The sequence below is a fragment of the Bos indicus x Bos taurus genome, chromosome 23, assembly GCF_003369695.1.
Source record: "Bos indicus x Bos taurus breed Angus x Brahman F1 hybrid chromosome 23, Bos_hybrid_MaternalHap_v2.0, whole genome shotgun sequence".
NCBI lineage: Eukaryota > Metazoa > Chordata > Mammalia > Artiodactyla > Bovidae > Bos > Bos indicus x Bos taurus.
In genome coordinates this window covers 17,682,926-17,695,682 of record NC_040098.1, presented here as the reverse complement: position 1 = coordinate 17,695,682, position 12,757 = coordinate 17,682,926, and the positions used below count along the sequence as shown (strand labels likewise).

The window sequence follows — 12,757 nt, the reverse complement described above, 5'->3', positions numbered from 1 at the left end:
TTTCAAACTGTTGTGCTGGAGAAGACTCTTGAGAGTCCCCTGGACTGCAAGGAGATCAAACCAGTCAATCCTAAAGGAAATCAACCCTGAATATTCATTGGAAGGACTGATGTTGAAGCTGAAGCTCTAATACTTTGGCCACCTGATGCAAAGAGCTGACTCACTGGAAAAGACCCTGATGCTGGGAAAGATTGAGGGCAGGAAGAGAAGGGGATGACAGAGAATGAATGGTTGGATGGCATCACTGACACAATGGACATGAATTTGAGCAAACTCTGGGAGATGGTGAAGGACAGGGAAGCCTAGCATGCTGCAGTTCAGGGGGTCTTAGAGACTTGAACACAATTTAACGAATGAACAACAATACCACCTCCAGGAGGTCACAGCCTCTCTGCACCTCATTTGTAAAGCAGGGACAGCGACAGGACTGACCTCACAGGGCTGTAATGAACAGTACAAGGCACATGCAAGTGTCCTATAAGTAGTATCTTCTCTATTAATACTCTTATCATTTCCCATCCTTGGAAATCCCGGAAACGAGCACCTCAAACGTTCCTTAGAGGGACTTCCCTGGTGGTCCAGCGGCTAAGACTCCATGCTCTCAGTGCAGGGGGCCATGGTTCAATCCTTGGCCAAGGGACTCGATTCCACATGCCACAACTAAAAATCCCGAGAGCTGCAACTAAGACCTGGCACAGCCAAATAAATATTTGAAAAGACCCACCTTCTTGCAAAAAGCCTTCTCCAGGCCTTGCTTGTCCCCACTCCGCCCCCAACCTCCTGACACTGCTTGCCTGTTCCACTGGCTCTGTGATCATCCCCAGTGACACCTCTTGCTCGCTCTGTGTATGTGTCATCCCCTCACTAGAAAGCAAGCCCCTTTAAAGCCAGGACCCTGGTTTGTATGCCTCTAGGTCTCCTCAGCACTGGCACCTAGCAGGCATTCAGCAGATGACTGGTTGTTTGATGGAGGGGCCAAGCCCAGGCCCATCCCCACAGGCCCCTCCTGTGCCTGCCGGGGACCCTCCAAACAAAGCCCTGCACAGTGGTTGGGGCCCAGCAGGAGCGAGAAATACCGAGGAGATGACAGTGATGGGCTCGGCGGCAGCTGAGGAGTGAGACTCAGGAATAAGACGTCTCTCTCCATCTGTCCAGGTAAGATGCAAAAACCCGCATCTGCATGAACTTCTGACTGAGGGGACATCCAGAGAAATGAGGCATTCTTCCCAAAAAGGGAAAAGCAAGACCTCAATTTTCTGTGCTAACGAGCAGAGGGTTGGACTAGATCAGTAGTTTGCCAAACATTCTCCAAGTAAGGTTTTAAGAAAACAGACGTTGCATGGCTGAAAATCATAGTTTTAAAAAAACCACCCAATGAGTTGATGCCTAAGGTCCCTTCCCCAGCAGGGACTGAAGGCTGGGGTGGCCAGAGAGCCGCTGAGCCAGCTTGCCCTGCCTTGCCCTGTCCCTACCCCACTGGGCCACCCTGGTTTTAGAAGGACCATTGGCTCCCAGGCCCCAGATACAAGGAGCAGCTGAGAGACAGCTGGTCTGGCCAGCAAAGTCCTGGTCTAGGAAACATACTTGTCAGAGGGAGTATGGGTGTGTGCCAGGAACTCATTCATGTTCAACCCTTTCTCCTTAAGGCTCTAGCATCCAATGTCTCCTTCACTGACCTGGGCTAGAGATGAGAGGCAGGGGCATCTCCAGGAGAACCTTCTGCAGCCATCAAAGTATGGGTGGACACTGCCCAAGGGCAAGCTAGTAACCTGCCCGCTACCCTCTCCTGTATCCTGCCTGCTCCCACTTCTGAGACTCCGTAGTGGCTGTCACCTCTGCCTGAAGAGCCTTCCTTTCCATTTCTTTTTTTTTTTTTTAATATTTATTTATTTCACAGCGTCGGATCTTGTTGCAGGTCACGGACTCTCGTCGTGGCACATGGGCGGGGAGCAGGCTTAATTGTCCCACAGCATGTGGGATGTTGGTTCCCCTATCAGGGTCCAACCCGCAGCCCCTGCATCCCAAGGCAGATTCATAACCAGTAGATCACCTGGTGGCTCAGACAGTAAAGCATCTGCCTATAATCTGGGGGACCTGGGTTTGATCCCTGGGTTGAGAAGATCCCCTGGAGAAGGCAATGGCAACCCACTCCAGTACTCTTGCCTGGAAAATTCCATGGATGGAGGAACCTGGTAAGCTACAGTCCATGGGGTGTAAAGAATCAGACACGACTGAGCAACTTCACTGGTCTGTAGCCCACCAGGGAAGTCCCCTCCTCCCACTTCTAAACTTACAACAGATCAAGTTCCAAGAAGCCTTCCTGGATGCAGGCCTCCAGCAATCCAGTGGGGCCGTGAATTGACGCATCATACCCACACTCAGGAGAGACTGCAACCATACTTGCCCACTCTGAACCAATCGCATTTCAAGCTGATCCTAACGCAGGCACCAGTAATCATTAAACCCATATATTTAAACATAAACTGGCATGTAGAAATATAATTTAAGCACTATAGAAGGTATTGTAGGAAAAAGATGAAAGATAAAATTATCAGTGAAAAACGAAAGATTAATGTTATAGCTTTTGCACGGTGAATTAACTGGTTGAATGAAGATCATTGTAGTTTAAAACTCTGGAAATCAGAGAGGCATTTTCTCCTGTACTGACACCAAGAGCTAGCTCTACCCACCTGTGCTTAATGCAGTCCTTCCTTCATTTATGCACGAATCACACTGTGCATTGCAGATGAAAAGGTGAATAAAGTAGGGCCCTTGCCCTCAAAGCGCTCACAGTTCAGTTGGCAAGACAGACACGAAAGCAATCATTAGTACACGGGCAATACGAAACCAGAGAGCAGCAAAAGGTTTGGGAACACAGAGGGCTGAGTGACAAACGCTGCCTGAAGACCTAGGGAAGCCATCCCTGAAGAGGTGACTTTTGCTTCGGCTCTTAAAGGATAAACACAGGTTCAGGCAGAGAATGAAAGGAAAGGGGACTTTCCTGGTGGTCCAGGGGCTAAGGCTCCGCGCTCCCAACGAGGGTGTCTGGGTTTGATCCCTGGTCAGGAACTAGATCCTGCAAGCTGTAATTAAGACCCGGCACAGTCAAATAAATAAATAAAATAAAAAAGTTTTAAAATAAAAATAAAAAGAATGAAAGGAGAGGGAAAAAAAGCAGTCCAGGCTAATTAATGTGCGTGTTAGCTGCTCTGCTGCTGCTGCTGCTAAGTCTCTTCAGTCGTGTCCGACTCTGTGCGACCCCATAGACGGCAGCCCACCAGGCTCCCCCGTCCCTGGGACTCTCCAGGCAAGAACACTGGAGGGGGTTGCCATTTCCTTCTCCAATGCATGAAAGCGAAGAGTGAAAGTGAGGTCGCTCAGTCGTGTCCGACTCTTAGCGACCCCATGGACTGCAGCCTACCAGGCTCCTCCGTCCATGGGATTTTCCAGGCAAGAGTACTGGACTGGGGTGCCATTGCCTTCTCCGGTTAGCTGCTCAGTCGTGTCCAACTCTTGGCAACCCCATGGACTGTATGCAGCCCACCAGGCTCCTCTGTCCATGGGATTCTCTAGGTAAGAATACTGGCATGGACAGCCATGCCCTCCTCCAGGGGATCTTCCCCACCCAGGGATTGAACCCAGGTCTCCAGCATTGCGTTGCGGGCAGATTCCTTACCGTCTGAGCCACCAGGGAAGCCCCCAGACTAATGGAATGACATCAATAAGGCTCATAGCATTGAAAGGTGGGAGGTCTAGGGGGGTTGGAAGACAGGGCAGGGCCAGCCCATGAGGGCTGAGGGTGGGAATTTGAATTTGTGAGCAATGAGATGACAACAGGAGTTTTTCAGCAAAAGGCCTGATAGGACCAAAAATGCTTTCAGGGTAACAACTCTGTCTACAGGGGTGTCAGGCTGAAGTGGAGGAGACTCAGATTACTTCCTCCTCCCTTTGTCCCTGCTCCCAGAACTCAAGACAGGGCACAGAGCATATGAACTGCTCTCTCCAAAGACAGACCAGGAAAGACCCCTGGCTTGCAGCAGGTCTGACCTGATCTCTCAAGACTCTTTTCCATTCTAAGATTCTTCACCAGCCTATCAGGTCATTAAGAACACCAGAGGACTGGCTCCCAAGCCACACAGGCCTGGGTTGAATTCCAGTTCTGCTGTTTTACTGCCGAGTACAAGCTACTTCATATCACTCAGCCTCAGTTTTGTCTGTAAAATGGAGCTTAGGATGATAACAGATGCCCTCAGGGGAGTGCTGTAAAGATTAAATGAGAAGATTATAAGATCAAGTGCATGCCAAGTAATTAGCACCCTGCCTGGGTCAGAGTGTGCTGGGTCCCCCCAAAATTTACATCAACATCTGTGAATGTGACCTTATTTGGCAACAGGATCTTTGCAGATGTAATCAAGTTAAAATGAGGTCACATTGGATTAGGGTGGGCCCTAAATGCAACATGATTGGTATCCTATTAAAAGGGAAATTTGGACACAGACATAGAGGCACAGGGGGCTTCCCTGGTGGTTCAGTGGTAACAATCTGCCTGCCAACGCAGGAGACGCAAGCTCATTCTCTGGGTTGGGAATATCCCCTGGAGAAGGAAATGGCAATCCACTCCAATATTCCTGCCCGGGAAATCCCATGGACAGAGGAGCCTGGTAGGCTACAGTCCATGGGGTCTCAAAGAGTCTGACGTGACTTAGTGACTCAACAGAGGCACGGGAGAACGCTGAGTGAAGGCCGAGTCAGAGATTGATGCACCTACAAGCCAAGGGCTTCCCACGTGCCTCAGTGGTAACGAATCTGCCTCCAGTGCAGGAGATGCAAGAGATGCGGGTTTGATGCCTGGGTCGGGAAGATCCCCTGGAGGAGGAAATGGCAACCCACCCCAGTATTCTTGCCTGGGAAATCCCATGGACAGAGGAACCTGATGGGCTACAGCTCCTGGGAGGGCAAAGAGTCAGACACGACTGAGTACATGAGCTGAGGAACACCACGGACGGAAGAAAGCCACCAGAAAGGAGAGAAGCACGGAAGAGAGTCTTCCCTAGACCCTCAGAGGAGCGTGGCCTGCTGACACCTTGATTCCAGACTTCCAGCCTACAGAGCTGTGAGACTGTAAACGTCTGTTATTTTAAGCCACCCAGTTGGTGGTAACTAGTTATGGCTGCCCTAGGAAACTATACACAAGTACCTGCTCAATACAATACACATTGGCTGCTAGAAGTATTATTAGGATTAACTGGAAAGACCGGAAAATGTTTGACACAGGATAAGTTTGACTGTAAGAGCCCAAAGTTCAGGATTAGAAAAAGGGCAAGAGAAGGACTGTGCCTGGCAACTCCCCTGATGGTCCAGTGGTTAGGATTCTGCTCTCTCACTGCTGAGGGCCTGGGTTCAATCCCTGGTTAGGGAACTAAAATCCCATAAGTTGGGAAGCATGGCCAAAAAAAAAAAGAGAGAGAGAGAAGGACTATGTCAAACAGTGTCTGATGTCCTGGGCCTCATGGCCTGGTCCCCAACCATTCCACCATCCCTCTGCCTACGACCACCCTCATGCATTTCTGCAAATTCACAAAGCAGAACTCCTGCAGCTGCCTCAGACACGTGAGGCTCCGTTTCACAAAACAGAGGCCGAGGTGAAGGCAACACTCCCCTTTTCCAGAGGGCGGCAGAGGAATCACAGCAGCTAGTCTCAGCTCTTTTCTTAACTTGCTTGGACCTTCATTTCCCTACCTATGAAAGAAGACAGTTAGCCTCTCAGGCTCCTTCTAGGTCTAACTTGAAGCTGGTTTGCTTGCTCACACACTCATGAATGCATTCAAATGCTAGTGCCTCTCGTGTGCCAGGCCCTTCAGTGTGAACAAGAGCCTCTTGGAGCTCACAGGCTAACATAGGAGACAACTGACACACAATGAATTCCCAGGAACTGTTCCGTTACTGCTGTGGTTGAGCGCTGCCGTGGGGTGATATAGAAGCCCTGATGCCCTGGGCATAGGGATGGGGACAGGTGGTCCAGGAGGGCTGCTTGCAGAAAACGACGGCCAATCTGTCCAGTAACTGAACGAGCAGGAGCAGGTCAGGCAGAAGGTGGGAGCTGCCCCTGAGCTACTCCATTCTGTCCCTTTAAATCCTGTTTCTGGGATTTCCCTGTGGTCCAGTGACTAAGACTCCTTGCTCCCAAAGCAGGGGGCCTGGGTTCCATCTCTGGTCGGGGAATTAGATCCCGCACGCTGCAACTAAGAGCTCACGTGTTGCCACTAAAGATTCTGCATGCTGCAACTAAGACCCAGTGCAGCCAAATAAATATGTATTTTAATCCTGTTTCTAAGTCTCTCATGCCGTTTTGGAATCAGTTGCTGGCTCTGACCACCTTCCCTGCAGGTCCCACATGTCATGGCTCCTGAAGGGGAGACTGAGCCCGGAGAGGGCGCCCCCCCGCAGAAGCATCTCCAGGTGACCTCCTGTGAACCGAGGGCCCCAGCACACAGAGGAGGAAGCCAGCTGCTTTCATAGTGTGGTGGGGGAAACACATCTGGGGACAAGCCACTGCTTGTCCAGCACTGGGTGACAAGGACAAGCCGAGACACGTGTCCAGACACCAGGGTAAATTCCTCCTCTGTGGTCCTCAACTCCCACCTCTGTAAGGTGGGGCAAACCTCCCCAGCTGCCTCCCACCACTTGAGTGAAGCGAAAAATGATGGTTATAGGTGTAAAAAGTGCTTGGCCCTCTTTGGAAGTGACAGGGACCAGGAGTATCCAGAAGAATCAAGGGCCACAGTTAACCCCAACCAAACACTTTTTAGTCCATCTCCTCTCCACCCACCACCTCAACCCCTAAGACCTGCCTGGAATTAGGGAGTTCTATTTCCTTTTCATCTCCATCCCTCTGAACAGCTTAGCACAGGAGGCGGGAAGCATAGTAACAAGGATCACTAGCTTCCGGGTAACACAGACACCTGCTGATGCTCCCAGGACCGTTCAGCATCTGAGCATCCTACTAAGCACACTTCCCAAACTTCCACGGACACACTCCAGACTTCCTTAAGTCCCTCCCCCATCCTGTGCACGCACAGCTTGCCATTTATTACTTTATGGCCCTAGATTGCCAGGCTGCGCTGACCTCTGCTCATGACTGTCCTTCAGCAGCTCCCATCTGATCCGCACCAAGGGCAGCAGGCCCAGCCCTGCCCAACTCAGGGACACTAGCCACTCCCCACCCCCGGTCCCACCCAGAGCCACGCTGAGGTCACTTGCTGCCCTCATTGAGCACCTGTGCACTTTCCCCTCCTCCCCAGGACTCAGGATCCCCCCAGCTTTTTGCCCTAAAAGAAAAGGAATTCTCAACCCTTTGGCAGACAGAGAACTGACTTTCACAGGAATGGCTGGGGAGTCGGGAAAACTGGAAGGCGTCTTTGGTCCATGGCAGCCAAAGTGAAATGCTGCCTGAGGATGGTCTGGCCAGCCTTTCCTTCCCTTCTGCCCGATAACCTCTGGCCCCCCCCAGGGACCCCTCATCCCACTGGCCATCACGCAGCTGGAGCTGCTGCCTGCAGCATAACTAGGGCAGTGCCCACGTTCATTACCTCCTCCGTGCTCTCGCCTCCACCATCCTTGCTCGAACTGCTGGGCTTGGCCGTACCTTTGGCAAGCTTGGGGGGCTCCTGAGAGGGGGAGATGGAGAGTTAGCAGTTGATCAGGCAGGGGGAGGCCCTATCCACATCCCTTCGGTCTTATCCAATTATCCAATTGAATCAATCAGTCAGGACCCCTGAGCATGTACCTTAAACCTGGGGGAGTAGGGTGGGGTTTGGGGTACACCAAGGGAGATCGGTCCCTCAAGGGCACCAATGAGTTTAGAATCTGGTTAGAAAGACAACTCCAACACACAATAATACAGCATGATCATGCTTCTTCACCTCACAGGACTGGTGTATGAGTCAGGGCCTCTGTCAAGTAAGAACGAGGGCGAGGAGGCTCAAGGGAAACGAATCCTGGAACAAGCTGCTCAGACTGGCTTCTGGTTAAAGTGGGCAGAGCGGGCCTAAGGCTCTCAGGCTAGAGGGAAGGGTCATCACGCTACACCCGAGGCTATCTGGAAAGACCGGGAAGCATTTTCTGGATATCACAAACAGCACCCAGACTAGTAACTGCTACTGGCATAATCAGTGGGGCCCAAGAATGCTGACAGGTATGGGAATTGTCCCAAGAAGGCCTTGGTGGACAAGCACAAGGACAGGGTTGGGGGTAAGGCCCTGAAGGGTTATGAAGAGTGAGCACTAGTCTGAAGTCTCCCTTGGGAACCTGGCTGCGGGCTCAGAGCCCTGGCCTGCCCAGCATCTCTTCCTATGCTCCAGGCCAAAAAAAACAACTGCCCAGGGAACAGGATGGGGAGAATGGGAAAAAGACTTGGGGATTTTGATCCGACTGCAAGCTCAACACAAATCATCCATGTGCTGTGGCTGCCACGGCAGCTCATGTGACCTGCCGTCCGGTTAGCAGACCTGTGCAGCGTGCGTGTCCTTGACACTGACGGAGCCATCCTGGAGGCTAGCTCATTTGGGAGCCTCAGACTTTGGGAGGGACAAAGACAAATCCTAGGTTTTGTTCAGGAGGGAAATACAACCCATACTGGGAGTATATTCAAAAGCATGTCCTGAGAGCAACAGCTGCAGGAACTGGGATAGTTAACAATGGGAGGGAGGAGCCCTGGCGGGTGGGGGAGCTAGAGGGATCCTTACAAATAAATGAAGGGCTGCCATGTGGACTAAAGATGCAACTTGTTCTACGTGGACCCAGAAGCCCTAAGAGCCACGGGCTAAGGTAGCAGGAAGACAGGCTGAGACTACAAACGAGGAAGACTTTTCTCCTGGAGCAGCTGCACAGAAACCTGCTGTAGGGAGGCGGCAGCGCCCCACCTGACAGCACGCGAGCAGAGGTGCACTGAGGCCTCCTCCCAGGCACGACGCAAAAGGGACCCCAGCCTTAAAGGCAGATGGGTTTGGGGGACTTGGAAATCACTTCCAGCTCTGAGATCCTGTGACTCCTGAGCACCTGAGCCCCTTCAGTGAGAAGTGTTAAACCCAGTGATTATGCTGATGGGGGCTAAAGGATTTCAGGGAGAAGCGAGCGCTGCGTGGGCTGGAGCAGGGGGAAGGCTTCCTGGGGGCGGGGAGGCAGAGAGCTGTTTCTAGGCGTGGAGCAGCTCCAGTCATGAAGGAGCCATGCGTGTGCTCTAGGCAGCTGAGCGCCTCCCCCGTGGCCCCTCACTGGGCTGGGCACCCTCACCCCTCGCCAAGGGGCCAGGGAGGGGCACAGAACATGGGGCAGAGAGGAGAAGGATGAGGGGGTGCCTGCAGGATGCAACACTGGGGCGACCGTCTGCACACACCCCAGTCGTGGGCTTCTGGGACACAGCTGGCCCACGTGCACACACGTCTCACTTCTCTCCTTGACCGTGGGTTCCTCGTTCCTTTCTGTACCCCTCCACCCACCCTGCAGCGCTCAGACATCTTTCTCAGGGAATGTGCCAAAGAGAGACCCCGGCTGCTTGCGGGGGTGTGTGCTGAAGGGTGGTGGGCAGTGGGAACCAGGCCTCCACCCTTGCTCCCTGGCCCCCGCAAGACAACAGGCAAAGTGCACACGCTTCAGCCCAGCCCAGCCGTCCAGGGCCACACGGCACTGTGGTTTACAGCCAGCCGTGTGTTCCCAGCCCAGCTCTTTGTAGCTACACAATCATGGGCTAGTTAACTAACCTCACTGAGCCTGTTTCCTCGTCTATTCAGTGCCGACAATCAAAGTACCTGATTCCTTCTGCTTATTTAATGTTTTTATTTTTTAATTTTCTGGCTGCACCGCACGACATGCAGGATCTTAGTTCCCGGACCAGGGACTGCACCCACACCCCCTGCGGTGGAAGCTTGCAGTCTTAACCACCGGGCCACCAGGGAAGTCCCCCTAGTTCCCTTTAGTACAGTGTCTGGCACGTGAAAAATGAAATGTTAGTCAATGTTATTACTATTATTATGAACAAGAAAGTGGGAGGGAATGGGGACACCTCCACCCAGCAACCAAAAAGACAGAAGTCCTAGATCAGAATGTGAGGGAAGAGGAGGGATGCAAATCTCCCCAAGGGTTGACTCAGCGCTCATACATTGAGCACCTAAGGTGTACAAGGATGACACCAAACCAAAATGGAGCTTAGTTATTTTCTCAGGGGGAAGAAAAGACATGTCCACAGTTCCAGTCCAAGGGAACACAAAAAGGCCATAAGCAACCTACCAAGTGTTCTGCAAATCCAGGGGAGAAGGGAGGGCTCACCCCCAACTAAGGGTTTGCAATGGGCTTTAGGAAAGAGGCCATGATGTTTGGCCAAGAATGGGACCACCAGAATGGGAGAAACGACAGATGAGCAATACAGATCCTCCATCCCCTCCTCCTCTCTGTCCCCACCCCACTTAGGCAAACCCCAGTCACATTGTCAGGACTTGTCAACCATAGAAGGAGGCCAAATGCAACTGGAAATCAAAAGCAGAAAGTTACACCTTAAAGGGGATCAGAGGTGCCTGGCCCATGCACCCCGATCCTTCTCATACTCTTTCCCAACCAAACACTTACACCTGTGGTCCTAGAAAGTCTTAAGAGATTTTCTTCTCAGTCCTCTAGTAGATAAAGGCTTTCTGTGGATGAGACAGTATCTGTTCCATCAGACTAAAAACTACAGATCAGGGATGTCTCTGGCAGTCCAATGGTTAACACTCCATGCTTCCAGTGCAAAAGGCTCAGGTTTGATCCCTGATAGGATAACTAAGATCCCACAGGCTGGGCAGTATGACCAAAAAGTAAAAATTAAAAGAACAAAAAAACAAGCTACAGATCGGCAAGGAACTCATCAGCTTCTTCTGAATTTCATCCCTCTCCACACTCCTCGTAGAAGCCCTTCAGCCCCTGGTGTGGCTGACTTGTGTGTGTATCACCTACAGCTAAGCTGCCCAAACCACCTCAGCATGCCCGCTTCCCAAGGGCACGGGGCCTGGGTGGGGCACCCAAACCTGCCCAGCTCAGCTCCCTAGGAGGTACAGTGCCTTCTATACCATTACTAACCCAACGTTCAGAATCTCAGGCCCTGAGAGGTTATGGGGACAATCCAGAATCAGAGCCGTCTGACAAATCTCCATCGGCCCCAGGATAAGGAGTCTAATTGATAAGGTCAGAGATGGCACAAGCAGCAACCCAGCCAATCAGAGGGCAAAGGAAAACAAGACATCTCTGGGGTCATAAAGTGGGTGAAGAGAACACCAGGCCAGAGCTGGCGTCCACCGCGAGGGGCCAGCCCCGGGGAAGAGAAGAAGCTAGGGGAGGCTGGAACTGGTATCCTAGCATCCTCTGTGTGAGTCTGTACCTCAAAGGAACCACACCTCTGAGTCAGACCTCAGCAACAGCAGGAAATAAAGGATACAGAAAGACAGGAATGAAGAAGATGGGAAGGCAGTTCGGAGGTAGAGGAGGAAGGTGAAAGAAGGCAACATCAAGAAATGGCCTGTCAGGACACCAGACAAAAAGCAAGGGTGTCCAGGGGTGGCTCGCGTGTGGGCTAAGAAGAAAAGCTAATCTGTCTGTGAAGGCAGATTCCCAATTTGAGGATAGTATGGCCCTGGAAAGACAGAAACCCAGCACTGGTACAAAAAAGGAAAAATGCAAAGGTTATCCTCAATTAGGAATAAGGGGAGGGGCCTGCCCAGATGATGAAAGGTGACTGGTTTAGGATGAACCTGGGAGCGGGGTGATGCCTGTTACCAAGGCTTTGGTACAGAGGAGGCCTTTAAGTCAGGAGACCTGATATTACAGATGGGCCTCCAGGAGACTGTGTGACCTTGGCCCAGTCCCTTCCCCTGCCCCTAGGATCGAGGCCTCAGTCTCCTCATCTGTATCATGAGGGATTGCACTGAATGCGCTCAGACACCCTGACTTCCAAGGTTCCATCAGTAGAAGGAACGGTTCGGTCCTGGTTTACAAGTTTGTGTGTGAAGGAAGAACTAGAGGGAGGGGCCTAGGCCAGATTCGGTGGAGGAGAGAGAAAAGCAGAGCTGTTCTAGGTCAAGGAGCTTGGCGGGGAGGGAGAAGGTTGCTGTAAGGGACGGTGGAGAAGGCAGGCCCAGGCCCAAGCCCAGACGGGTGAGAAGAGGAGGGTCGAGAAGGGGCTGCGCGGGGCTGAAAAGGGGGGGCTAGTTCTGGAGGGAGGTGCTGTCTCAAATAAGCGGCTGTCCCAAACGGCAAGCGGGTGGGGGATGGGGAGGTGATGGGGGGAGAAAAAGCAGGAGAGTGACCTGGGAGCGAGGCAGGATCTGGAGGGAGGAGGTTACCCTGGGCCGGGGGTCGGTGGAGAGAGGAAGGGAGGTGCATGTGGGGCGGACTCTATCCCGGACAAGGGTGGAAGCTTTCTCAGCTGCGGCAAAGGCTGGAGGTGCGACGAGCAGCGGGGATGGAGGGCTGGCCCCGGGGAGTCCTGCGGGGGCCGGACGGGAGGGTCGGTCTGGGGCTGTCCCGGGCCTGGCTCGGGCCCCTCCCAGAGTTCCGCGCAGGCCCCCGAGGCGGAGGCGCGGGGAAAAGGACCACGCTCACCTTCTCCTTCTTCAGTTTATAGGGCATCTCGGCCCGTCCGGACCCTGCCCGGCTCCTGCGGCCCCGCTCCGGCTCCGGCTTTGCTCGGCCGCACTCGGCCCGCTCGGCGTCTCTTCGCCACCGCCTGCGCGCT

The 12,757-nt window shown here is 52.7% G+C and overlaps 1 protein-coding gene across 1 annotated transcript in view; it reads right to left on the bottom strand.

Moving 5' to 3' along the window:
• Positions 1 to 12,757, bottom strand: part of PPP2R5D (protein phosphatase 2 regulatory subunit B'delta) — a 23,296-nt gene extending 10,539 nt beyond the window's left edge. Inside the window, exons 1-2 of the mRNA XM_027524570.1 lie at positions 12,625 to 12,757; positions 7,590 to 7,667 (exon numbers count right to left, since the gene is read on the bottom strand). Of these exons, the coding sequence (XP_027380371.1) occupies positions 7,590 to 7,667; positions 12,625 to 12,651 (105 nt within the window). The 5' untranslated portion in view covers positions 12,652 to 12,757. The remainder of the gene's footprint in view (positions 1 to 7,589; positions 7,668 to 12,624) is intronic.